Below are 26,466 nucleotides of genomic sequence, written 5' to 3' on the forward strand. Positions count from 1 at the left end.
AGGCTGCTATGAGGTCTCCACGCAGCCTTCTCTTCTCCAGGCTGAACAGCCCCAACTTTCTCAGCCTATCTTCACACAGGAGGTGCTCCAGTCCCCTGAACATCCTCGTGGCCTCCTCTGGACTTGTTCCAACAGTTAGTTCCATGTCCTTTTGATGTTGAGGACACCAGAACTGCACACAATACTCCGGGTGAGGTCTCACGAGAGCAGAGTAGAGGGGCAGGATCACCTCCTTTGATGCAGCCCAAGATATGGTTGGCTTTCTGGGCTGTGACCGTACACTGAAGCTGGCTCATGTTCATTTTCTCATTGACCAGCACCCCCAAGTCCTTCTCCGCAGGGCTGCTCTGAATCTCTTCTCTGCCCAACCTGTAGCTGTGCCTGGGATTGCTCCGACCCAGGTGTAGGACCTTGCACTTGGCATGGTTAAACTTGTCCTTCAGCTGTGCCTTAAATGACTGTCATGGAAGACTTCCTAGAACACAGAACAAACCTTACCAAACACATTAGCGCACAAACAACCCTGCAGGGGCTTTCTGCGCATCCATTGTCCACTCTTTCAAGTGCTTTTCCCTAATGTGCATCACACAGAGGCTTTTATTGTAGGGAAACAAAGGTAATGCCAATACTTTGTTTTTCAAGTGTTCTCAAGCTAAGGGTTTAAAATACAACCCTCAGCTAGTAAAACTTCACAATCACCAAGTGAGATGAACTAGTATTATGCAAACAGGAAGATGGAGAAGAAGAATAGAAGTGACTTGTCCAAGACAAGAATACCTCCTCCATTTCGCAACCTCCCAGGGTTCTGCCCCATCTACATTCTTCCATTACAGCTTTATTATTACAAGCTGGGACCCATCTGTCATGCTCCAAGCCTTCATACAGGGTTATAAATTATGAGACCTTTATCCATCCAATTACTCTAATAGGTACTTGTTTAAGTGGTCCAGGGTGTACTTTACTAATACTTTGAGTATCTCTAAAATGGAGGATTACTACCCAATGATCTCATTTTGTCCATCACGTTAAGGGTCACTCAAAAAAACAGAGAGCGGCAAATTGCTTCTGAAGATAAAAGAAACAATGCAGCTTGGTCCTGACCTCGGGCTCCCTTTGCTTACAGTCCAAGCTGGCCACCAGCCCCACACTCCAGCTAATTTCCTTCTTTGAAAAACAATCACATTTTGAAGCCCAGTAATGTGCCAACAGTTTCCAGTAAACCCTATAAATATCACATCTCGGCAGCCATCCAGAGAGAAGCTGATTGTGGGGATGGGCCTGAGCTTTGCTGATAGAGAACAGGAAGGGAATTTGAAATGACAAGCTTGAGCAAACTAATCTGTTGCTCTCACACCCAGCTAGCTGTATCCTGGTGGAGAGACTATCGCAGGGACCGGCTGTGTCATCTGTATGGACCACCCTGAAATTCAGGCTGTTCTCGTGAGGCTCCTGAATTTCCTTGCTCCTCTCCCACCTTAGCTCTCACGGTACTGACTGGTTACTCCTGCACTGCCCCAAAGACCACTGAAAACAGCAGACAAGCAAATGGAGCTGTCAAAAACCATCTCTGACTCCCTCCCTGATGAGGACACTCAAGGCAGCAATCCCTTGGCTCAGCCAGGGTTGCATCCGGTAGCACAGTGGCCTTTCAGCTTGGTGAGATTTTATCTGGAAGCCCTATGGTTGCGTTTCAAAGCACAGCATTGCCAGCCTGCTTGAGAGAAAAGAAAGGAAACAGGTTTCTACAAGAGGCAGGAAGGGTTTAAAGCTAACCTGTGTTGACATGCAGAGGACAGCAAACACAGGAGAGCCTGCAAAAGGAGAGGAAAGGCTGCAGACAAACACACTGCCTAAAACCACAGGCAAGTGCCAGGGATACACACAGCATGTTGGACATACAAGCTGAAGACCGGATGAAAGAGGGGAAACAGAAATCCTGTAAAGCTGGTGATGGAAACGGAGATGCAATGCAGTTTAGGGAGACACATGTATTTCAGTGTTTTAGAGTTCTAATATAGCTATTCTGCCAGGATTTGAAAGCTCTTCCAAACCCAAGCTAATCACACTTTATTAAGATCCTCATATGAAGGATTAATATGAATTAATACATATTTTAACCAATTGTTAGAGTCTAACTGATACTCTAGATATCAAATAATTTAATGCCTCCTCCTGCTGCTCTTGTAACTATCCAATGTGTTTATTTCTGTCACATACTTGTGTCATCTCTCCAGCATTTAAGATCTTCTTTTGGAAGTGGACCCATAAGATAAAATGTTTCTGCTAACTAATTAAGCTCCACAGCATCTTTGCAAATATTTAAGTGCTAAAGAGATAGCCCAATTTCATCCATTGGAACGGCTTTTCATATATCGGATTCCAAATTAGCTGTAATCTGGACAGACCAGTGGAAAACACAGCTGTGCTCTGGATGACAGATAAACAATATGTTGTCATGACTGCTGCTTTTTGCTCCAAATATGCCAGTCCTGTTGCAATGAAAAAAAGTCTTTTTGCTATAATCCAAACTCCTGCATTTATCCACAGCATTGTTGCTCATTAGTGACCTAAGACATATGAATGCTGCAGTATAATAAAATAGGCTCGAGTCATTTGAATCGTCATCTTGCTTTAATTCCCATGTTCAGGACACTCCAGGCTTTTTCAGCTAGCTCAGCAGTGACAGGAAATCTTGGCCTAACCTCAGCTCCCGATGTTTTTGAACTGCTCACCCGTGCAGTTTCTACACTTTTAGATTATTTCAGCGTTTAGCACAGGCTGAATGACTTCCCCAAAAGCATGATAGAAATGGCTTGGCTCATGTAAAGGTCTCACACTTCCCACATAAGTACAAAGCTGGCTAAAGCTAGAGAACATGTATAGATTATGCTCCAAGTCAGACTGCTAACCTATAAACCTTGTCTCAGCAGGGCTTAAGATGCTCTTAAGCTGGCTAAACCTGTCGACGCTAGCTTAAAACACATCCGATTGCAGCCGTATTCGTTGTGTTGAAGTACATGACAGTTATGGACCCTGAGTGCTATAAGGTGTCATTCAATACTGTAAGATCATCACAGATTGCCTTCAGATGCCTCAATGGAACACATGAGCTATCTTCCTCATACAGATCTGTATCAGGGCTCCATGCATAGCAGGGGACTGTGTGTCCCCGTATGATGGTACCAGCCTTGGAGCTGGTATTCACAGAAACTGGAGTCACCCACTGAGACAAAGCCATGCCTGGGACAGGGGTTGGTCTTCCCATCTTGGCCCCATCCAGATCTCCATTCAGTGCTCTGATGAGCTCAGGTTTTGCTCAGACAGACCTATTTAGCTCCACAACATGCACTAACATCCAATATCCATGCAGCGATTTAGAATCATAGAATCACAGAATAGTTAGGGTTGGAAAGGACCTTAAGATCATCTAATTTCAACCTCCCTGCCACGGGCAGGGACACCTCACACTAAACCATGTCACAAAAGGCTCTGTCCAACCTGGCCTTGAACACTGCCAGGGATGGCGCATTCACAACCTCCCTGGGTACCCCATTCCAGGGCCTCATCACCCTAACAGGAAAGAATTTCTTCCTTATATCCAATCAAACTTATTTGTAAAGTATTTACTGAAATTGTACAGGGGGATTAAAACTGTGTCTGCTCCTAAGCAGGAAATGCATTTTGAGACAAAAATCTAAAAGAGAAAAGTGCCTTTAATTTGTCTATAAAATGGGCATAATTACTTCATGGTAATCAGTCTGAGTTGTTAACAGAGCTGGGGACCTCTCTCACTCTTACATGGAGTCCTATCATTTCCCTGAATGTGTATATGCAGGATTGGGCTGCAAGTGCAGGGTTTGCCACATTCTCTGTTCCAAAAGAAGACGGTATTATCTATACAGGTGTTTGGGCATTGTCTGCAGGAAGATCCAGACCTTGCTGCCTCCGGAGCATGCTGCATTTTATATTCTAGCTCAACAATCCTGCAGAAGGAGAGCTGGGAATAGCACTGGAAGAATGAGAGGGTGAGCAGGTGGTGTTGTGAGGAGTTTGCTAAAAGAGATCCCCCAGTGTACATGAAATTATTCCATGCTCAGAATGAGGGAAGAGAGTGGACAAAGTCCAGGGTCATTACACTAATTGACACTTTACCTCTGGGAAGTCTCTGGAGATCCAATCAGGGCTGGATTGTGAGAGCAGGGTCCCAGGCACAGGTGTGGCCTGTGCTTCCTTCATTTAGTGTAATTGTGCCTTGGCAATCTGCTCCCATCTCCTCCCTCACCAAACAACTCCAGTGAAACCTGCTCTGCTGTTAACCCCACCGTGCCCTACACTGAAATGCAGGTTTGGAACGAGGAGGGTTTGTCTCACACGCTGATTTTGGTGTTAAGAGCTCTGGTTTAATCATGCAGTCCTCAAGTCTTTCACCTTCAGGTCTGCTGGCACCCTGAGCTGTAAGGAGAGGGAGAGGGCAGTTCTCCACCATCATAAATATGTTCTCAAATAGATCAGAATCGGAGAAAATTAAAGAGACTTTTCAGCATTGTTTTATATGTAGATCTTGGTGTTTTATACTTTGTCCTGGTGATTCATGTTTGGGCACAGTGCAGTATGTGTATCCTGGGAGCAACAGGACCATGTTATTATCAAGAGGAACGTTATAAAATAGGTATTATATACTGCACATCACAGAAACCTGACAGCAGGCTCTCAGCAGCAGCTTCCGGATTTATAGCATGTTCTAGCAAATGCACACGAAGTTGTGGGAAGAGCAGAAAACTTGGGGTAATGATTTGTATATTTAACTTCCTTTTCCACTGGAATTATCTTAATTAAACCCATTATTTTTAATTGTGAAATACACCCAGATTTGGGTAGCTTGATTTTATCTATCAGTGCTTCGAGGCTGCTCAGCACTGTAGTATCCAAGACTTAATCTTGTATTATTCAGTCTTCCTCAGTTCCTCTCTTCCATTATCAAGTTCATCTGCAATTTAAAGCTGCACAGTACACGAGGCAGGCAACAGGTTGAGGCTCTGCTGCTGAAACTTGCAATTGCCAGAGAGACTCAGGACCAAAGTAAAACAAAGAAGGAATCAAGGAGCAAACTGAAGGGTGGCCCATACCTTCATTTACCTCTCCAGTCCAGCAGCCATGGAGATACCCCTGAAGATGTGTGGGGCATGGGAGCCACAGAGTGGGAGTACTGATGATGCCTCTCACCTGGGTAGATTCTCTAATGGTGCCCACAGCCTTCCTTGCAGCAAGGAGATGTGATCATGCTGATCATCTACTCAGTATTGTCACAGAAGGTGTAACTCCTCAGCTTCAGGAATCCTGCCTTTCTGCTGGATTTTATTGCGAGCCACCACAGCATTGAGGGGAACAGAGGGGATAAAGGCAGAGTGAGGATGTAAAGCCTCAGTCTTTGTGTGAACAGGAGACAGAAAACAGCTATCCATCTGATCCTCCTGCTAGTTGCTTCCACGGTATTTCTGAGTCATAATTCAAGCAGTATGTTCTTCAGGCTACTTTCTTGAGGCTGTAAGCACTGCCTGCACCATCTCTGAGGAAGATTATGTCCACTACCAACTGCATTTTACATTTCTGAACTGATTCATTTGGCTTTTTACTTCCTTTTTATATAGCATCACTCTAGTCTAGACAGCTACTCATCAAAATACCTGCAGGCTGCCAGTCAGCCACAATAAGCACAAGTTACAGGTTGATCAGAAGACATGCCACAATGCAGAGAGAGCTGAGGGTCCTGATCCATAGCTCTCCACAGTTTCAGTGTTCCTCAATGCTACCTTTCCTGAGGCAGCAGCTAATTCACCCCAGCAATGCAGCTGGTACCATTTCCTTCTTTTTAAGAAGATGAGGAGTCAGCATCTGCTGGGCAAGATTTTTGCTCTTTGTCGTACACAGTTTTTTCCCAATTTTGCACCTTTTCTCCTTTGCCCACAGTGAATTTTCTGCCCTTATCTGTTAGGTGAGACTAGCAATTTTTCTATCAGATCCCTTCCCCTTTAGCTTCCCTTCAGGAGATTCTTCCCTTCTTTTCTGGCTCCATAACTAGTGCAATTACCTCTCTGATGATTTCCTGGATTTTCCATCTGCTCAAAATAGGCACTTGTGAGCTCTCTCGTTAATTAATGTGTTCTAAAATCATTATGTTCACCAACCAAGCCTTATCGCTTCCATTTTCTTTCCATAAAAGTAAAATCTGTTGCCCTAAGTAAAACACAGGTATTTTGACACTCAAAATTTAGTGAACTCAGTATACAAAGCACAAACCCCCTCATAATTGCACCTAAGGCAGAAACAAAATACTGCTTAGACTTAGGGAAGTGCTTCTCCTTTGTGTGCTGCCTCACACACAATCTTATTTATACTTTAAAGTTGAGAGCTATAAAGAAAAAGGTATCTTCTATCCCACAGCCTACACAGATCCAGTCAATCTCTGCATGACAAAAAGACACAAACAGTTCACTTCTCACTACACAAGGACCACATTATAAGGTAAGTCTTACTTAAATAAGTGCAGTTACATTGCCATTATTTTGCAACCAAAAGGAAGGAGTAACCACACTTCTTTAAAGTATATTGCCCATAAATGCCCTGGTATTGCAGGTGTTACTAAAAGCACCGATCCAGATGCCAATGTTGTCTCATCAGTACCTGCAGGCATGTTCATGCCTACCTCATCCTGCAGCCATATAAATGTTGAGCTCATCCTATGGTGTCAAGCTTCTCTCAACAGTAGCACCCCAGAATCTTGCAGTTTTCAGAATAGTCCCCCTCTTGCCTGGAGAAAGGGGGATAAGAACTTGGAAGTGACTAAATCTGATGCTAGTGATGAGCATGAGCATCCTGAAGGCCAACTACAGAACAGGGATCTTGCTCCATTCAGTCTGTTGATGTGATGATGTAAATACAGTTCTATGATTTTATGAAATATGCCATCACCTGGGCAAGCTCAGGCAGCGTGAGGACTCATAACATGCATTTGGTACTGCTGTGAATCCCAGCTAACAAAATGCAAAGTCTGTGGGGCTGTTGGGATTGCCTGGGTGAAGTTCCAGTCCAGACTGAGAAACACCAGCAATCATCTTTTTTTAAGGTGGAGAGGTAAACACAACCATATCCCTTGGCAGAAGCTGGGGTGCCCAAAGCATCTAGCCAAAACCAGAGGGGCAATGGCTGTAAGAAACAGTCACAACCCTGTTGGGAGGGTCTGTTCCTGGAGTCAGACATGCATAGGGATGCATGCACAGCCTTACATGAAGGGGAACAGAAGTGCAGGGTGCCATATGGCTCAGAACTGACAGACATGCCCTCAACATGATGACAGGACCTGCCTGTAATTGTCTGACCAGTTTTTCCACTGCATGAAAAGTACTCCTATGGGAGATAAGCTTTTGCTGATACAGTTTCCAGGCAGGCTCCAGGAAATCCAGTGAACTGTGTCAGGAAGAGGAAGGACTTGCCCTGCTTCACTGTGACACCCAGGGAAGTGAAAACTTTACGTGCTGTCTCTGTGTCTTGAAGGACTTGCATCTTGAGTGATCCCTTTAGCAGCCAGTTCCCCAGTGAAGACTGGAAATGCTAATCCCCATGTGATGACTTGAACTGAAATCAAAGCCTCAAGAAGTCTTGTACTTGTGTGCAAAGTCATGACCCAATGGCATCTCAGATGAGACTGCCTGAGTTTAAGCACCCTGCAAGTCAGATGCTGCTCAGGTGACTGAGCAGACTGATTTCTAGGATGCTCTGGCTCCGAGATCCCTTGGGATACTAGAAAGAGCTCAAATATATAAACATTACATCCCTCTGGAGGTGTGTGTAATGCCTGGCCTTTGTGCATCACAATGAAACCTCTTACTGGTGGTTTTGTATGTGACCCCAATCCAAGAGAATTGAAATCAAGAGAGATGACAGGTTATTTAAATAATTTTAGGGAGAAGAAAAAGTTGCACTAAAATAAGGAATAAATGAAATAAAAAATGAGCAAAAGCAGGCAGAGATGACAGAGCGTTGATGTGCAATAGTGTTCCTTCACAGCAGCAGCCAATACCAACAAAATCCAGTATAGATTTAACAAAGTAAATTACATAAGAGGGAAAGGTACCAATAAATCAGGGGTACAACACATTCTTTTCTAAATGCTTTAGCAACATAACAATGCATCAGAGGAGCCAAGCTGGTGAAAGAGCTACAATACACCCTGTTCCTCCAGGCTGCAGGAGGGTGAAGAGGGGAGTGTGGCCAACACGGACTGTGAACACACACCCAGCATGTATGGACAGACAGATGCACGCTTGGAGGAGAATGCTGGATTCCCTTCTGAGCCACATTAGTGTCGGGACTCCCAACAGGCTGTCTGCCAAGGGGGATAATTAAGCTAAATAAAAATACACAACAGTAACAGCTCCACAAATGAGGATAATTTAATTACCACATTCGATATAGGAGACCCACTTCCCATGAGTTTTCCACTGTGACCAAAAAGGAGACAATAGCAACAGAATGTGCTGCAGAAAGGAAGATTCATTTACTAAGAAGAGGCTTTTCTATTAAGGTCTGCATATTAAACAACATCCCAGCTTTCCATAATTGTGCCATAATCTTGCCATAAAATTCAATCAAAGTAACAGCTTGTGAATGTCCAAAAATCAATGGAACCGTATGAGAAATGATTGCAGATGTAACACTGGAATTTATTTCAATGCTCAGTCCATGGTGGTGGTAAGGAACATCTAAATAGCAGGGAAGCAGATGTCCTACAGACCTCTTAGGGAAGAGCTCCTCTCTCTCAAATTCAGAGGAAACACAAACACAGTTCACTTAATACTAACCGTTTGTTTGGTTATGGGAAAAAGAGGCCATTTCTATTAACTCAGCCTCCTAAAAATAAAATAGTTGGTAAACTAAACAGGGGACAGCCTCATCTGGAATCCCAACCCAGTAGCGTAGTTTTACTGAGTTGAGTTTAAAATGCAAGAGCTGCAGATTTGCTTTATTCATTAGTGATGAAACTCAACAGAAAGCGAGAGCTAACACGGTGGGGCTTCTGAAGAGCTTTATACACTGAGTAATGCACCTCTAGAGTGCTGTCTGTTAAGCAAGAGAGAAGGGGAAACACTTTTCCTCCCCTCCTCTCTCTAGTGAAAACACTTAGTGGACAGCACAGGCTCAGTTCTTTTCAAAGGAGTGCAATGAGTGTATCCACTCAATTATTTAAAACAGTTGAGTAACTGAAGTCCTGTTAGCTCGAAAATCATCTCTCTTGTGAAGCTGCTGCACAAAACCATTTCTGTGCAGGCAGTCACAGTAGCACTAGTTTTCCTTTTATTTATTTCCACATTCTCCAAGTTCAAGACATTGGTGAGGGATGAGGCTGCATGCCCCTGTCTGCAGGTTTTCCCACAGGGTAAAACTCAGTAGAAGGAAGGAGAGGAGTGGGGACACCTTGGGAGCTTTCTTGGAGGTGGCAGGCTTATATGTGGGCTGTGCTGGCTTATGGCTACATAAAGCCTTACAGAAATCTCTCAGGTGTGTGCTGGAGATAAATATTACAATAGTAACCATATGGGAAAATATATTCAAGCCCCAGGAAAGTCCAAGGATGGAACAGGACTGAACAGAATGTCCTCTTGGTACAGACCCTCTAGATAAGCTCCTTTAGCAGGGGATAGGAGATCAGAAGGTTACCACGTCTGCCTTCCACAGATTCTAATGCAGAGAGAAAAACCACTGCAGAGTACATAAAGATCACTAGTCGTTTCTTCCCTAGTTCCAAACCACAGAGAATCAGAGCTCCAATGCACACACTCACCAGCACCACTGCTTTATTCCACAGCTGCCCTGTCCAAAAATATGCATTTTGCCTTGTCAGGGGTTGCAGGACACAGAACAAGAATGATCAGCTCTACGAGTCAAGCCCTGGACACGTGCACACCAATCAAACCTAACCACTTGAAAACCAGTGTTTGTTCCTTTCTTTTTCCTGTAATGGCTTTGTGGGACGGTTTTCAAGCAGATTACAAGAAACAGCTACCAAGGCAAATGAATTATATAAAGCAAATGCTGATAGTGCTGAGTTTTAACATCTTTGTTAACTGTCTCACCTTAATGGATACTTCTCGCCAGGGTCCCTTCCCAGGTGGAAAAGCAGTGGCAGGGTAGTGTGCTCCTCCTGTGTATGTGTTATCACTCCAGAGACATTCTGTCCAGGACAGAAATCAACACCCTGCAGTGAAGAGGAGAGAGGTCATCAAGGGTGAAACAAACGAGGGAGCAAAATTACAGCTGATGCCACTTTCTTCAGCACCTTGTTCCAGTATACCCACAAAACCCAGAATTATTTTAAACCAAGAATCCACTCCAGTCTGCAAAATGGATTTTGATCTGATGGGGTAAAAGAAGGTTGGCATTGCACTGACAGAGAAGCTGAAGCAGGCCTTACATGCTTGTCTTACAGAAAAGTAATCTCTATGAAATACTTGTTAAAATGAAAAGGCAAGACACAAAGAGGTGAAACCATTTAATCATAAAAATTCTGTACATGGAAAGAATCTTCTCTCTTTGGTTTCTATGGCTTCAAAATACACAGGGAGGGCTGGATCACTCAGCAGTTCTGAAGAGAAAGCAGCAGTCCCAGGGGAAGCATCCAGCCAAACAGAGAAGCATCACCCTGAGAGGCAAGGGGACCTGCTGGCCTCCCTGACAGCTCAGCTTGCCAGCACCTGACACCATTCCTGACAGATCTGTTGCACTGAATAAGGATGCAGATCTAATAAATTTTAAAGAGGTGGGTGCATTTGTTGATCTGATTTATAGCAAACTAATATGGTTTAAGCCAACAACTAACTCCATCCCAGCCGAATCCAAGACCCGAGCTAGTATAGAGGCACTCACCTGGGAATGACAGTGGGGCTGAAAAAACTGTACTACGTCTGGAGATGTTCCTGTCACTAACATTCAAGTCTATGGGGTCTGAAGATGGGATTTCCAGCAAGTCCAGAGCAGTGAGTTCTCTGCTCTGCCCTTGCCAGGCTGCATCTCCCAAAGCCTGGCCAGTTATTAGCCAGGTGTGGAGCTCCCTAATCCCTACAGCTGGCCTGCAATCCCGAGGGCTAACAGAACCTATTTAAACCCTGGGAATAGCAAAAAATGCAAAGCACTAATTTGACTGAACAGCAAATAAAGCAGGGGGCCCCACAGACCAGAAAGAACTTGCACCAAATGGACTTGTTAAAGCTCAGTTTTACATTTCCAGCTAACACGCTGCGCTCCTTACAATACCTCAAAATGCCCTGAGACACGGACAGAGACATGGAGAGAAGGTAAATGGGAATGTTTCAATGGAGGTGGGAAAGCAACTGTAGGATTTGCTTATAAACCAAACAAACTGAAAAGGCTCTCTACAGATGTTGGTGGGATTTGATTGGCAAACAATTTTCTAAAAATATCCTGTGTTTTTAATGGACAGCTGGTCAGTGGAGCAGTTAATATTCTGCTTTTCAATAAAGCAAGAAGTTTAGAAGCCCATGAAATCCCATTTATCTGCACAGAGCTATAGATTCCTGAATCACTGACTGGAAAAATAAGAGAGTTGCTTGATAGGTTGTAGTGGCCCACCAATAATGGACTTTAAATGGATACAAAAATGATTGACCTTTCCACCTTGTGACACCACAGGCCTTTGAAACACACAGTGGAAAATAGATTATTTTTTTCCCCTCAAAAGGAACAGTTAATGAAAAGGTATCAAAGCCTACACAACATTCAGATTATAATTTGGATGCAAATCAAACAAGCAATTTAATTAAGAGCCTGCTAATTGGTACAATGCTCTTTGGCTGCAAATGCTTTAGTTTGAAAGAAGATTTTAGTCTCTTGGGTATTTGTTTGTACATTGCTCTATGTACATTTTATCTTTTGTTTCCTATGAAATCCCTGTAGCTGAGGCTCCTGAACACAGCCCAGAGAATCCCAGGAAGGTAAGTGCAACAACTTGCCTGATGCCACTAGCCAAAAGCTATCTGTCTTTCTAACGTAAGCACCCAATGCCCTCTTCAAAGGTACTGGGGGAAAAATAAGTAGAAAAAATAAAATCATGTAATTTTACAGAACTGATAAATAACCCTCTTAAAATGTGGCAGAAAGAACCCTCTAAATTTCTACTTTCAACTTTATCTCCACAAATAAAATCTACTATTATTATTTTTATGTACTCTGTGACTACCAATATTCAACCTCCAGAGAGAGCTGAAGATATTTTCTACCTGATCCTCAACAAATGAGCAAAAAATAAAGAGGTAAAATTACATCCTCACAGCCCTGATCAAGGCATTGTTCTGCATCTAAGTAATACAATACAGATACAGCTAGAGCTGTCTGCTCTTCTGTCCCTTTCATAGAAAAGGATATTTAACTTATAAATTACAACTCTATTTCATTCTGTTTTGTAAATCAAAGCATTTTCAGTTCTCAGGATGGAAAGAGAAAAATCAGCTATCCCAGCAAACTGTCTGGGACCCCCAAGTCTGGATTGTTTTCCTTTTCTGGAGGAAAACCAGTATGAAATAAATCTGCTTGAGATTTGAGAATTAAAGACAAGACAATCCACACTCTGACGCAACTGGATGATGCCTCTGGTTGCTTGGAAAGAGTGCAAATTTGGTCACGTGTGGTACTGGGAGCTGGGGCAGAATGACATCACAAGACTCCTTGTGTGCCTTCTATGGGAGATAAGGAGCCGCCCTCCAGCAATGGTACCCCTAGGCTGCAGGGAACCAGGTCTGGTGAGGAAGGAGACTCTCTTCTAGTTGGTAATATTAAATCATGTCACCATTTTGGATCATTTCTTGCTTTTCATTAAACAGAACTGTTTTTTGAGGTTTGTGCTGGTAAAAGCCTGAGCTGACATGTGCCATGGACCCCAAGAACACTGTAGGCTTTAACAATAAATGCAAATGTGCCAGGTTCTCAGCTGGAGCAAAAGCCACATCATTCCATGGGCTGCAGAGGAGCTCACCACATTTATGTTGACAAAGGACTGGCTTCAGCTCTACAGCACTGCCGGCAAGATGGCAACTTCACCCAAAAATGAAGCTATGTTGTCAGAGGAGAGCAAAGAGATTTCTGTGCCTGCCCTCCCCATCAGGTTAACAACCTCCAAACCAACTACTACTTCATCTGCTGTTAATAACCTTTAAGCTATTTATTTGTCAGACTGTTAATAACAATATGCAGGGGATCAATAGCCAGTTAAAGCACGTTCCTTATATTTTACTCTGCACACAATCCAATGTAATTTGCATCTTTACATGTAACACTGATCAAACAAAGTAGAAAGGTCATTCCCTGTGTTTAAGCAAATTCTTGGCACTTTTCTCCTCAATTGTAAAAGCATGAAAGCCAAACCAGAAGATCCTATCTAGAGCAACTGTGTGCCTTCTAAGGGAGGCCGTAATGGAGCATCAGATGGCAACCAGAAATAGCTCACTCAGGCTCTTCCACAGGCACACGCTTTTGCACCACTACGCAGACCTGGTTGCTGTAGGAGAGATTCCAGCAATCCCCACATTTCCTGCACATCAGGTAAACCTTTCAGCGAGCACGTCTTTCTGCCCTTCTCCCAAGCAATCAGGTAACCTGGATTGTTTTTCCGTCCCTAAGACCTAGCAGCTATTGGTTGCACAGCTTATGCTTTAATTTCCAGAGCAAATGGACCACAGATGCTATGTCAATATAGACATGAGACAAATACAGCCGGTTGCCAGTTTGGGCTCTCGGCCAAGTGATGGAATCACCACTTGTGTTAACGTAAGCCCTCTGGCAATTTGTCACCCTGGCGCTATCCCAGATCCCTCCGACTTCACAGGCGGCTGCAGATTTTGATAGCGGTGCAGAAAATCTGGAGCCTGTCTCCTGGTCATGTCTCCTCATTCCGCCACACAAAACCCAGAGCAGCAAAACTGTATTAATATTAGAAGGAGAATAGAACAGCGGTTAATTAAAGCCAGGAGCCTTGTTGCTTGCTGTTTGCCACAGCATGGGTGAGTGGCTGTTTGCTCTCCTGGTGATTCCCAGCCTTCCAAACTGGGGCTCTGAATGACCAGACACCTGAAAATGTGACTGCCAAGCTTCAACCCCGTTGAACAAAAATTGCTTCTAATGTGTTAACTGTCTGGAAGAGACCCCAGAAGACAGGCAGACCAGCAAGCCTGCAGCAGCTCTCAAGCAGAAGCGATCAATGGCTAGCTCATATGCTCAGAGGACCACAATCAAATGTCATTATTTGTACGGTTCTACTTGACTTCACATCCCCCTTGCAGAAAAGGCTTTATCGATCCCTTTACGTTGAGGAGAGGGGCAATCAGACAGGCTGCAGCAGGAATAACCCCTTTGGCATTTTACATTAAAACAATAGGGTCTTCTGGCAAGCACCCACACCAATCATTTAAAGACACAGGAGCTCCCTTGGAAAACCACTGAAGACTACTAACAAGATACTGAAGTGACAGCAGAAAGGTTGATGTTATCAGCTACTCTCCAATGAACCAAAGGGCCTTTTCCACATTTTTTTCTTAATTATTTTTTTCCCTTCTTGCATCACTGCTCTTGGAGGGCACAAGAACTGTTCTCTGCCGGACAGCCTCTGTGGCAGGCAGAGAGAAGGAAATTTCCTTTCTCTTGTTAGCTCATACTTCTGGCTCTGCTACATAGCATTAAATTAGGCGATTCCTGAAGGACTTGCTAGCACTCAGATAAATCCATAAAGAATACCCGTTTCTCCCCCTTCAGCCCTCTCCTTCCAAACAAGGAAGATGAAACGTACCTCACCCTTCAATCCTGTGGGCCAAATAACTAGAGAACCACCAAGTTTGCATGCATTATTTGTCATGCACTTGGCAATGCAGTTCAAATTTGGTAATGAACAAGCATGACGTAAAGGCTGAAAGGATACATGATGAGAGCACCAGAGAACAGTACTTTATAGGAGACTGCCAGTAAAAGTCCTGCGTGTTATGGTGTACAAGAGAGGGATCTCCCAGGTTTATCTTTAGTTCTCGCTTCTGCTCATACACACAATACATGTCACTATTTTTATCTCTGCTGATTTTTGAGACAAGAAGAAAAGTGGTCAATGATGGCGGAAATGATTACAGACTGATATCCACCTGCCCTAGAGCAACAGGGACTCTACTGTGCAGGGGGAAGATTTCTCTCCCTCTACCAAACTATTTTAAAATCTTTGCCTATTTTAAATTATAAACACTTTTTTTTTCAAGTCTAGTTTCCTTTCATTTACCTCTGTCCCATGTATAACCTCTTGAATGTCAGAGACGTGCAAATATGTAAACACGAGCCAGCTATATGAAAGGAGTTGGAAGCCAGGTAAACAGACCCAAATGAGCATCCTATGAAATCTATGGAAAAATGTCCCACAGAGAGCCTACTCTCACTGGCTTCTCTTGAGCGAGCCTTTCCCTTTTGCCTTCAAGAGAGCAACCAGTCAAGAATGCAAGTTACCCACATAATCAAGTTAAGCCAGCAGAAAAGACAGCATCAAGGTATCCCCCAGCACTGAGAAAGACAACAAGCAACATTTTATTATGGGATTCAGACTAGAATAAGAATTGCCTGGGGAGTTAAAAAGAAACAAACAATAGGAAGAGCAGAACGGCACACTTCATCTTTGATGAATTTTAATCCCACGCCGTAAGGTAGAGGATGCAGACCAGTAAGGGCATGTTAATGTCATGGGAGCCTGAGACAACTGTTAAACCTGTTTACTGCTGGCATGGGATATTTCCAGATATTCCAAGTGCCATATGAACAGAAGCATTCATATCCCTGCTCTGCTTTCCTAGGCTTTGCTTTCTGTAAGCTGCATCTCTATGGTACATTTTTATTTGTGTATACATATTTTATTACTTAACTAACTTATGCTGCCCTTAAACACATACATAGTATTCCAGTTTAGAGGCCAAAATTGCACCCATTCTTTCTAGCTAATTCTGAAAGACACTGGTAGTCTTAACCAGACCCAGGACAAGCACCAATTCCACATTTTCCAATATCAGCATGAAAATGCGGTCCTGTCTGCTTTAATGGTATAATTTCATCTAAAAGCCAAACAAAAATGCACAGAGCGCGGATTAAAAACACAGCAAGATTTCTTTATCAATGATTTCCCACACTGCCAATTAACAAGGGAATTTTGGAAGCGAAAGGAGTTTTGGCTAAAATGTGCCATGTATCTGTCAAAATAGTGAGATACTCAACTACCCATAAAACAAACCTCTTAAAAATTGGCAGGCAGCTGTTTTGACACATCAGGCCAACTTCAGATCTCTTTCAAACGGATGCCATGCCAACCAGATACATTTGCTTATTCCAGGTCTGAGTTTGGGCCTTCAGGCATAGAGTTTTATATTTGAAAGTGTAATAAATCATCACATTGGATTCACAATAACATGAGGACTCATGCTAAACATAATACAATTAACAAGACCTCATTAGCTGAATTTCTACTGGGATCAGAAATCAAAGTTATCGAAAAGCAAACCTGCCAACAATCAGAATTCCTAATGCCGCAGACATGCATGCATTTAAATAAATATGTTTTTCAAATGAAATTAGCAAACAAATTGGCCTTTTGGATTCTGGCAGGGTGACTGTAGTCCAATATCAATACAGCTGAGAACACCAGTCACTGAAAGAGGCGACTGTATTGTGAGATTACAAAACTCCTAAAACAGGACTCAGAACTGTGGAGCTGTCCTGCATTCTGATTTATTTCTATTTTTAAACTTGCAAGGCTTGTAATTAATGGCTCGAGGACATGAGGGGAGTTGGAGCAAATTTTAGCCTCAGCTTCCTCTGCATGTTGTTAATGGCTAGTCTGTCCAGTAATGTGCTCCAATTTTACCCACATCAACCACATGTGATACAAGCTGCAGGAAAGCAAGTGAATTTTTAATCATCTCTCTAATGTACAGTATAATTGCTGACTTCTATCAGACAGTAGTTAAACAAAGACTTAGAAAGAAATAAATATTCCTTAATTGCACAACTGCCATTGCTCACAGTAGGAAAGCCTTTGAAATGAGTAACTGGTCCCCATTCTGATTCTATTATCATGGTTACACACATACTCAGACATGTACAAATAAGTTTAGATCAGCATAGACATTTATTTATTTCCCAGCTAGGTATGTAAGAGTGTGTATGTGCTTGTATTCCAATGGAGAGCAGTTACTCATGTGTGGCATTATCTCCCATGAACACGGGAAACGCATACCTCTGAGCCCATCCATACACCTATGCACATGTACACACAAGCTCCCCGTCTCTTGCACAGAGGGAAAATCCTCCATGCTGTGCCACAAGTGATATATGGGTTTTACTCACATACTAACCTAGACAAATACATTATCTCATTTTAGCTGCGTAAAATTAACATTGAGACAGAGTGTGTGATGCATTTCTAGAGCCAACTTTCCTTCTTACTCCATGTAAAACAGAAACTTTGACTCCTGGAGCATTTCAGTCTTAAAAAAACAAATGCACATATTTACAGCCCTGAATGTAAATGACTCCCTTGGAGCTGATGTTTCCTTCTACCCTCAGGACATCCCAGTGAAAGAAACCATGCACTTTTATATCCACAAATGTCATTAGCACTTAACTTCTGCACCTGTGATGCCTTGAGGACCCACCACAAGTTTAAAAAAGAAAAAAAAAAAAAACATAAAAAAATAAATCATACAAACAATGCCTCCCCAGTACCAGCCGGCTGTCAAAACTGCTGAGAGCTGTGCCATAATGCATTTAGTTCATGTCTAAAGGTATAATCAGCAAGGCACATGTGTGAACCTGCCATTCAAAGAATGCCCCAGAGTTCAGTACCCAAGTATGAGGCAAGAAGGATACAAAAGAAGAGAAATAACAGTGCTTAGCATCCAATTGTGAGAAGATCAGCCAGGAAATTACAAAAGCTGTGCCTATTCAGCAAATAAACTGTAAAACATCTTACAGTGTGATATGGGTTTGCAAAGGTGCTGATGACAGATTAAACACATGTACTCTACTGTTTTCAACAACTGCTGTTCTTTCCACTGTGTGGTTCATACAGCTTTCCTTCTCCCTTTCAGGACAGAAAACCAGCAAACCCACTATTCCATTTAAACAGTTCAGAGCACTAGGCCTTTTATACTAGAAATGGTGAGACACATGGTCAATTCGGCACTGGACTCCAAACTTTGTGAGGGCACATATGAAAGCTCAGGATTCAGCAGGGAAAGCTGCTTAATATTAAGAGGCATTAAGTGCTGATAAAAAGGACCATCTCTCTGAGGAACTCAGGCTTTGTTCATTCTCCTTTGCTTGTCTCTGATTTCGATAGAGGGGTGCTGACACCAGTCTCCTTAGATTTTGTAGCAGGCCTGGTAGCTCTTAAGAGGCCGTGAATGAAAGGCTGTCTTGCAAGTGCACAGTGACATTCCCCTATTTAAAATTGTGCCTTAAAGGGTTATTTCTCCCCAGGAGAACCAACAAGATCAGGGTGCAGGTCTTTGTCCTGTTACCTTGCTATACTCCTCCCAGGAGTTGCTCCAGGTCCAGTAGTGAGCCTTGTAAAGCCCGACTCTCACTGCCATCATCTCGTTGCCACGATAATAGAATATAGGCCTGAAAAAATAGAATAAGGGCCTGAGAAAATAGAATATGGGCCTGAGAAGGAGAGCAGAGCTGCATGAGAAACACCAGTGCCGCAGCAGCCTCGGTGATAAGGGAGACAAACACTTTAATGGCGTCTGATTTCCGCTCCGGCTATCAGTCAGAAACAGGCTGCCTCCTAATAGTCTCCTCTGCAAGGTTTTCAATTAACATTTTTTAGAGTGTTCATCAAGTTGAGAGCTCACACAGTGCAAGAATGAAACATTATACAGCTTGGCTGCCAGTGATTGTTAATCCTTGAACTACCAGACCCTGTTATTTCCTATAGAGCATGCCGATTTAAACACCAAATGTCTCAGGAGCAGCATGTGTGTGTGCCAGAGAGAAACAGGGATTCACAGACGCTGTGATGCTCAGACTCCTTTTTACACAGCACCAAGCTATGTGCTGTTAGTGTCATGTGGAGAGGGTGGCCAGGGAGGACACCAGATGCTGGCCTGTTCTGGATGACATCTCAGAAAAACTCCATATGGAAAAACCTGGCAGCCAGACACGCTTTATTTTTAACTCTTGTCCATTTCCATCCACTGCCCAAACCTCCCTTTGCACATCTAAACATACCAGTCAAAACCCTAAATTTTCCCTGGAGGTTTTCCTAATTAAAAATACATTTGAGAAATGCAACTCACTCCGAGCATTTGGTCTGCACCTGAATATGTGCACTACCCTTTCCCTGGGCATCCCAGCAATGTCCCTGTCTGTCTCCCCAGTAATGTGCTCTTGTTTTGGGGGGGGAACCGTATGAAGTTTTAATGAAAGGGACTATCTGCAGGACAGAGGTTTGATTTGCAGGTGAAGCTCATCACCAATGGACATCAGACTTAGTGCTTCTCTCTAGTTGTTTCAGGCTGCTGACAGGACGAGATGGTGAAGCTGTTTATCACTGTCTGAAGGGTACATACACCTTTCTTTCATTCAGAGATGCCACTTGCCAAAAAGTACTCACTCTGGTGATAGTACCTTGAAAAAACAGTTCCTAAACACAAGATCAGATTAAAATATTCACATCTGAATGACAGAAGTAGCCTTAGATGTCTTCTGTTTTAAAATTATAGCTTCCCCTGCAGGTTCCTTGCACAAAAGATGAGCCTTTCTCCTTTGTCACCAGGAGCTGCCTGTGAACAAAGGGGAAAGTGCTCACTCCTGCATCCTTAATGCACCTGAAATCCCATGAAATAAAGGCAGCTTGCGAGATCTGCCAGAGTGCACAACCTGATCTAAAGCAGTCCCATTAACAAAAACCCAAACACATATGCCACAAAGCATGACAGCCTCCTTTTTCCTTGAATAAAACCTCACTATTTCACAAGTGTTTTTGATTGTAGGTGTAAGATTATGGTTTCAATCAAAAAGAACTATATCTTCCCATCTTTGAAAGAGGGTTATGGCTTGTACTCGAAGTTCTGCTATTACTCAATTCTTTTCCCTCCCCGTTCCATTTTTCCTTTTTAAGACAAAAAGAACACAACTGCACCTCCTGGAAAGTTGCTGGGGGCTTTAGGAACCATGACCTGGTCAGGTCTTGGGAGGGTGGGGAACGAAAACCCCTGCTGTGCCCTGAGTGACACAAACAACACCAGCTCCAAGGGGCTGGTGACTGCAATGGATTTCTCTTTTAAAACAGAGAAGTTCAACAACTTTGAGAATTAAAGATGGGATAAGCTGTGTTTGAGAAACCTTCAGTGCTTCATGGCAGCCCCTGGCTAAGCTCTCAGGTAACGCTGTAGGCATGCTTCTTGCCCGACAGGCACAAAAGCAATTTTATGGAACAATGGCTCGCACCCAACAGAGGAAAGAACTCAAGTATGTTTTCCATGCATATGTTTCCTTGCTATGTCACAGGCAAAGAATATGATTGTATTCAGATTTCACAGGCTGCCAAATTCCTCCTCAAAATCACAACTACAAGACCTCTCTTGACCTCCGACCCTTCCAATAAGAGCACTGAGGATGTTTGCTGTCAGATCTAAGTGCCTGTACCCAACAGCTGACAGTGCTCCTCTGTGCTCACAAAGATCCCGGATCTTTAACCCAAATCTATGCTTGCAAAAGCATTCACAGAAACAGGACCCTGGGAGGAGGAGGGCTTCCACGTCACCGCAGCCTCTCTCAAGCAGGGACTACAAAGACGCAGCATACTCTTGCATGTTTTTCCAGTATAAATAATGTATTCTCTGCTACCCAAGCTACAGTTCTCAGGCTTTTATCTTCCCTATTGCCATATGTTGTGGCAGAGATCCCTGCTAACCCCCTGACGTTTTCACCTGTCCCCAGACTCCGCTGTATGGCAAGATGCCACATGTCAGGAAATCCCACCTCTGCTCACTCCACCGGCACACAGCACAAAGCTCTGGTGCTCCCCACCTCACGGAGCAGGAGCAAAGATGAATCAATTGTTTATAAAATACTTCTGTAGAAAACCCCACACAAACAAATCTGGCATTGCTTCAGTCAGGATGCAAGGGTCAGAGCTCATAACGAACCTGTCAATTAGCTTGCCCTGCAAGATGGCAGGTAAAAGGTCGATGCCGTCAATCTGTCTGTCACTGGGAGGCTGCAGTCCCGCCAGGGAGAGGCTGGTGGTGAACAGATCCATCACGTTGCCCAGCTGATGACTGACCTGAAAAAAACAACAGAGACACATTTGCAACAAGACCTTCAGGAAAAGCCGAAGCGAAAGAGGCTGGTTTCCACCAAAACACAAGGATTGCTTCCTGAGCCTCCTTCTCTGCTGAGCATCTTTTGAGGATGTCTCCCTTTACGTGCTGCAGTCACCAGCAAACCCCTTATTAAAATAATAAAGGAAAGGAGATGATCCATATTTTTCCTCTTATAAGGGAGCATTTGCATTTTGATTATTATTTTCCCTTTCTTTTCACTTATTACAGGAGTATGTTTTAACAGAGTTTAACTTGAATGTAGCAAATTCCATCTCATTTGTAGACTGAAAAATCAGCACTTAAACCAAGAAAAAGACCTTGATTTGTTCCCTCTTCAGGTCATCTCTGGAGTCCAGAACACCCTGAGAGAGTTCCCAGAAAGCACAGGGATAGATGGATAATAACAAAAAGAGCCCGATGACTTCATCTGCAAACCATTTCCAACAATTCAAGAACTGTAAAGTTGTGGTATTTTTAGAATATATTTTAATAAGGGAGAAAAACATCTGGGTTTTGCTCCTATGGAGATGTGCAAGATTTTTTTCCTCCCCTTGGTTTTTCTTTTTTTTTTTCCCTTCCCCTTAATTGGAAGCCATATTCATCTCTCTGGTCTTAATTATTTATATTTTAAAAACCTAAAATGTCTGTTCTGATTCTTTCTGAATCTTTGCTCCCACCCTTCTTGTAGCATGCTACGGCTATCTGTTGTAGGATGTTTAATTAGCTGGTGACACACCAAATTAAAGCAGACACATTCAAATCAAGAGCAAAGCTGTTTTGCACCAGGATGCACCAGCACAAGATGCAACATGAAAAGAGCCTTTTCAGCTTTAGCACTCGTTCAGAAACAAGAAGCTATCTGATACAAGCCCACATCTGTAAGTACAGAAGCACGTTCTGACTGAAATCCAAGTTGTAGCAGCAGCCTTGCGAATATCAGTGTGAACATCACCATACTTGGACTATCAAAGACTTTTTATTTCTGAATCCTCTTTCTACTCACAAACAGACCCCCAGCCTGTCAGCTGACACTAATTATTTAAATACAACAACAAATGATAACATGATAAATTAATTTTTGTGAGATGCTAGCTCTAGAGAGAGAAAACTAAAAGGAAAATGCTATTTTTGCTGGGACATTAAGCCTTTTATTGAGAGGCTGGGCTGGAAAAAAGTGAACACAAAGGAGGATTTAACAAGTTGGTGGGTTGTTTTTTTTTAAAGAAACTGGAGAAAGCAATATGCAAGAGACTAATTATGAGTTTAACATTACAATATCCCATTCCTTGATTATAGTAATTTCAAATTTTAATGGCTCCCATTCATCAAAAGGTGTTGGCAGAAATATAATATTAAGGCTGCATGCAAGAATACTTCCACAACTCGTAAGAAGAAATCAAAGTGCAAAGCTCTAAAAGCACGAGAGGAAACCTGACCATGAAAATCCTTGCCCAGGAAAGCAGTTGGATCAGTTGACCAAGATCAATATGTATTTCAGGAGGTCTCAGCCATCTGAGGTTAAACCTTATTTGTGGACACTGCTGCAGCTGGCAGCCTGAAAGAGGTTGTGCTCAGCCTGTCCTTGGAGGCAGCAACAAGTAGAGATGAGCTCACAAATCTCCCCCAGAAGGGAGATGTATAGGTGAATTTCTATCTCTTCATCGAGAAGAGGATGGGAATCTTCTGATACACAGCTGTGAAGAAGGAAACAGAATTAAGCCTTCCAAAGGGTAACCCTGCTTCTTACTGTGGCCATTTGGCAAATGTGGACCACTGGGAAGAAGCAAAGGTGGATGTGTCACCTATGGGATTAGCTGTGGGACAGTGCTATGTGCTCCTTGGACCATTCCCTTGCATGGGCTCTTCTCTGTTCCTGGGTGTGCACTCAGAAAGGACACACTGAAAACCAGCGACCCAAACCATCAGCTCATTCTTACAGAGCAGGATAGCTTCATCAGCCATGGGCATGGGGAATGCTGCACTCTCTCTGAAGTCAGAGGGGATTACAAGTGCTCAGCATCTCAGAAAAGATGCTCAGTCCCTCGTAGGCTCATCTGCCAGCTAATTCACCCAGAACATGCCTTAGGAGAGCTGTGGGGTCAGCAGAACACCATATGCAGAGCTGGAAATCTAATAAAGAGGAGATCTGGCACATGCCTGCTCCCTGACAACTGCTACGTCAGGAGCAGGCGGGCAAACGGAGATTTTTTTGTAATTAGACCTCTCACATTTATAAGGAAAGTCCAAAAGGCACTTTTCTTGTTATCACTCCATTCCCTCGCCTCAATCTTTTGATAACAGGCAGCAAGAGGCAATCGCTGACCCGAGACTTGTGCCTCTAATATCACCCAATTTATACACTGCACTGTGACAATCCTATGGGGCCACCATGGTCTTCTTGTACTGGCCCTTATTAACCATAACCAGATGTAGATGACTCTCTTTAATCATCCAATTACGTTTCTGGTCTCAGACAACATTTTTCCATGAAGCAGAGAAAACTTCTTAAGGAAATTAAATGCCCATGCCACAGCCACTTGGATTTATCTGTGCTCTGCAGCACCATATTGAAGAAGGGGGAAAAAAAAAAAAAAGGTTAATATTTATATAAAACTTTGAAGTATTTTTCAGAGAAAAAGAAAAAAAAAATTACCATTTTCTCCTGTCAACAGTGCTCTTTCATTCTAGTTGCCTTTCCAGTTTTTTTTTTAAGAAAAGAAAAAGAAAAATCCAGAGAGGGCAACAGCCCAGAGAAAATAAATAATATATAAAAAAGAGTGAGATCAGATATTGCCCGTATCAGTGAGAAACAGCTGGTATTACACACGGAAGAACGGATTTTCCCCCCCCTCCTTCTCTTCCCTCCTTTTTAATAAACTCTCAGTATACACATAACGTCTTTAAGAAAATGAAATCCTTTTGCTGTGGGCCACGTCGCTAGAAGAAATAGTCACCGCTGCTGTTATCAGTGCTTCCAAGCTTTAACTCTGAATCAAAGGCGACAATTAATAAAGTCGCCCCCGCCAGGAATGGAAAGGAGGAAAGCTAAATATTTGAAACTGGGTGAACAAATGTCAGGGTGTTTTTAAATAAAATCCTTTTACAGTTATCACAGCGAGCAGACCTGATATCCCTGTCTAATTCAATTTCAATTTGCGCCCCATGGGAGATAGTGAAGAAAAGGTTGCAATGCTGTCTTTGGGTTGATATGTTCTTTTCTCCTTCAGGAAGCAGGCACGAGAGAGGAAGGGGAGGAGGGTGAGGGAAGAGAGGAGGAGGATTCAAATACCAACAGAATACGATGGGTTTTTTTTCCAGCTGGATCCTTCCAGAAGGCAGATGTGATGTGGGGAATTTTGAAATGCTGATTTGTTGTGAACTCACCTGGAAAACGTAGCTGAGGAGGAAACTGCAGAAAGGCTGTTTGTGTGTGAATAAATATTCCTGACAGGGGACCAGAATTTACTGAATGTTGATGCCAAGAGCAACACGCACTCCTGAGGCATCCCTCTCCTCCAAAAAAACCCGCAAATCTGCCAACTGCACCAATTATCCCAACCTCTATCGATATCCTGTCAAGTGTTCACAATCCTGTCACCTAACTTCTTTGTCTGAATAAAAAGCTACTCCCTTATTTAAGCAGACAAATGTACTCCTTAATAGAAACAAAAACCCCCAACACTACATATCACTGAGGTTATTAATAAACTGCCAGATCCCATCAGCAGAATAAGCCTCCACTGGATTTCAGTGGCCAGAGACAGAAGCCTTCTTTTTCTGGCTGCAGCTGTGCCAGCTGAAATGGTCGCTGGCCCTCTGCCTGCTCTCAAAAGGTCCATGGCTGGAAAAGAACAACCACTGCACTGGGAGCAACCACAGCGCAGGAAGGAGGAGTTGACTCTTCAGCTTTGTGCTTGGCACTCCTGAGAAGCTTTTTGCTTCCATCCAGGTTCAGGGATCCCAAGCCTTTGTCCCCTTCAAGTCTTTTGGAAAGAAAGAGCATTGAGAGACTCTGACGCAGGTTTACTCACATTTTACAGCTACTTGGGCTACTCAGGCCTTAGGCTGACTGGTTTAAACTTGCAGTCAGGAAGATGCTGAAGCTACAGACTGTGTAAGACACAGAAAAAAAAGCCAAAAATGAACTAGCAGACACATGTCTCTTCACTTACTATGTCAGTGAAAGAGGCAATTATGAAGCAGTAACTACAGGCACCCTACAGACCAACACAGTGTGTGCTATATTACACAGAAGCATTGCCAAACGTCTCACCTGTGGTCAGTGCTGCTGTATGAACCAGTGCTGGAGCCTCGATGGCAAGAATACAAAGCAGAAAAGACATATAAGTAGCTATCATGTATTTACTTATCAGTAGCATCATATGGGGTTTATCTCGGAGCCAAGCAGCACATCCTGTGGACAGAGTTCAGAACAGGCTTCTCAAGGTACCTCAGTGGAGCCCAAGAGGACATCTGGGAGCGTAACAGCTGCACATGCAGACGTTTGGCAGGCAGTATTGTGAACTGGAGCCCAGGGTAGGATGGATTTAAAAGTTTAGCATGTGCTTAAGTGCCAAGGATGATGATAGCAGTGGTGGAGTGGGGACTTTTGGGTGCATACCTGCCCTGATAAGCCTGAAGCGCACTCTCCAGCTCACTGAGCATGCATGGGCTCATGACAGCACAGCGCAGGTCAGTCCACCCACCTATGCAAACACGTTAACTCTCCACAGAAATGACTGCTCACAGGAATTCAAACAGCAGCTCCAACTGTGGCCTCAAGCAGGAAGCCAAGCATCACACCAGGCTACCGAGAACGTTTTGCATCGTATAAAGCTTCACCACTGTGCTACATGAAAAAGACTACCTGGGAGAGGGGTACCAGCCAGTTACAGTTCAAAAATAGAAAATAGAAAATAAAAAAAATTATTTCTTTACACATGTTCTTCATTATCCTCAGAGTTACTACAATGGAAAGAATTTTTAAATTTGGTATTTACTTGTCCCCATTTATAATGCATGTTTACTTTTAGCACATTATTTAGTTTGGACA

The 26,466-nt window shown here is 43.2% G+C and overlaps 1 protein-coding gene across 3 annotated transcripts in view; it reads right to left on the bottom strand.

Annotated features, from left to right (window-relative positions):
- Positions 1-26,466, bottom strand: part of GALNS (galactosamine (N-acetyl)-6-sulfatase) — a 47,831-nt gene that overhangs the window by 7,195 nt on the left and 14,170 nt on the right. The window contains exons 10-13 of one of the 3 annotated variants that reach the window (XM_061360036.1): positions 21,237-21,373; positions 18,603-18,705; positions 10,131-10,252; positions 8,433-9,562 (exon numbers count right to left, since the gene is read on the bottom strand). In XM_061360036.1, the coding sequence (XP_061216020.1) occupies positions 9,352-9,562; positions 10,131-10,252; positions 18,603-18,705; positions 21,237-21,373 (573 nt within the window). In that variant the 3' untranslated portion in view covers positions 8,433-9,351. Of the gene's footprint in view, positions 1-8,432; positions 9,563-10,130; positions 10,253-14,839; positions 17,723-18,602; positions 18,706-21,236; positions 21,374-26,466 lie in introns of those variants that run through there. The other 2 variants (XM_061360037.1, XM_061360039.1) reach the window with 2 other exon arrangements.

Source organism: Neopsephotus bourkii, unplaced genomic scaffold (genome assembly GCF_033783945.1).
Source record: "Neopsephotus bourkii isolate Nb327-2 ecotype Australia unplaced genomic scaffold, CSIRO-AGI_Nbou_v1 NB_1008, whole genome shotgun sequence".
Taxonomy (NCBI): domain Eukaryota; kingdom Metazoa; phylum Chordata; class Aves; order Psittaciformes; family Psittacidae; genus Neopsephotus; species Neopsephotus bourkii.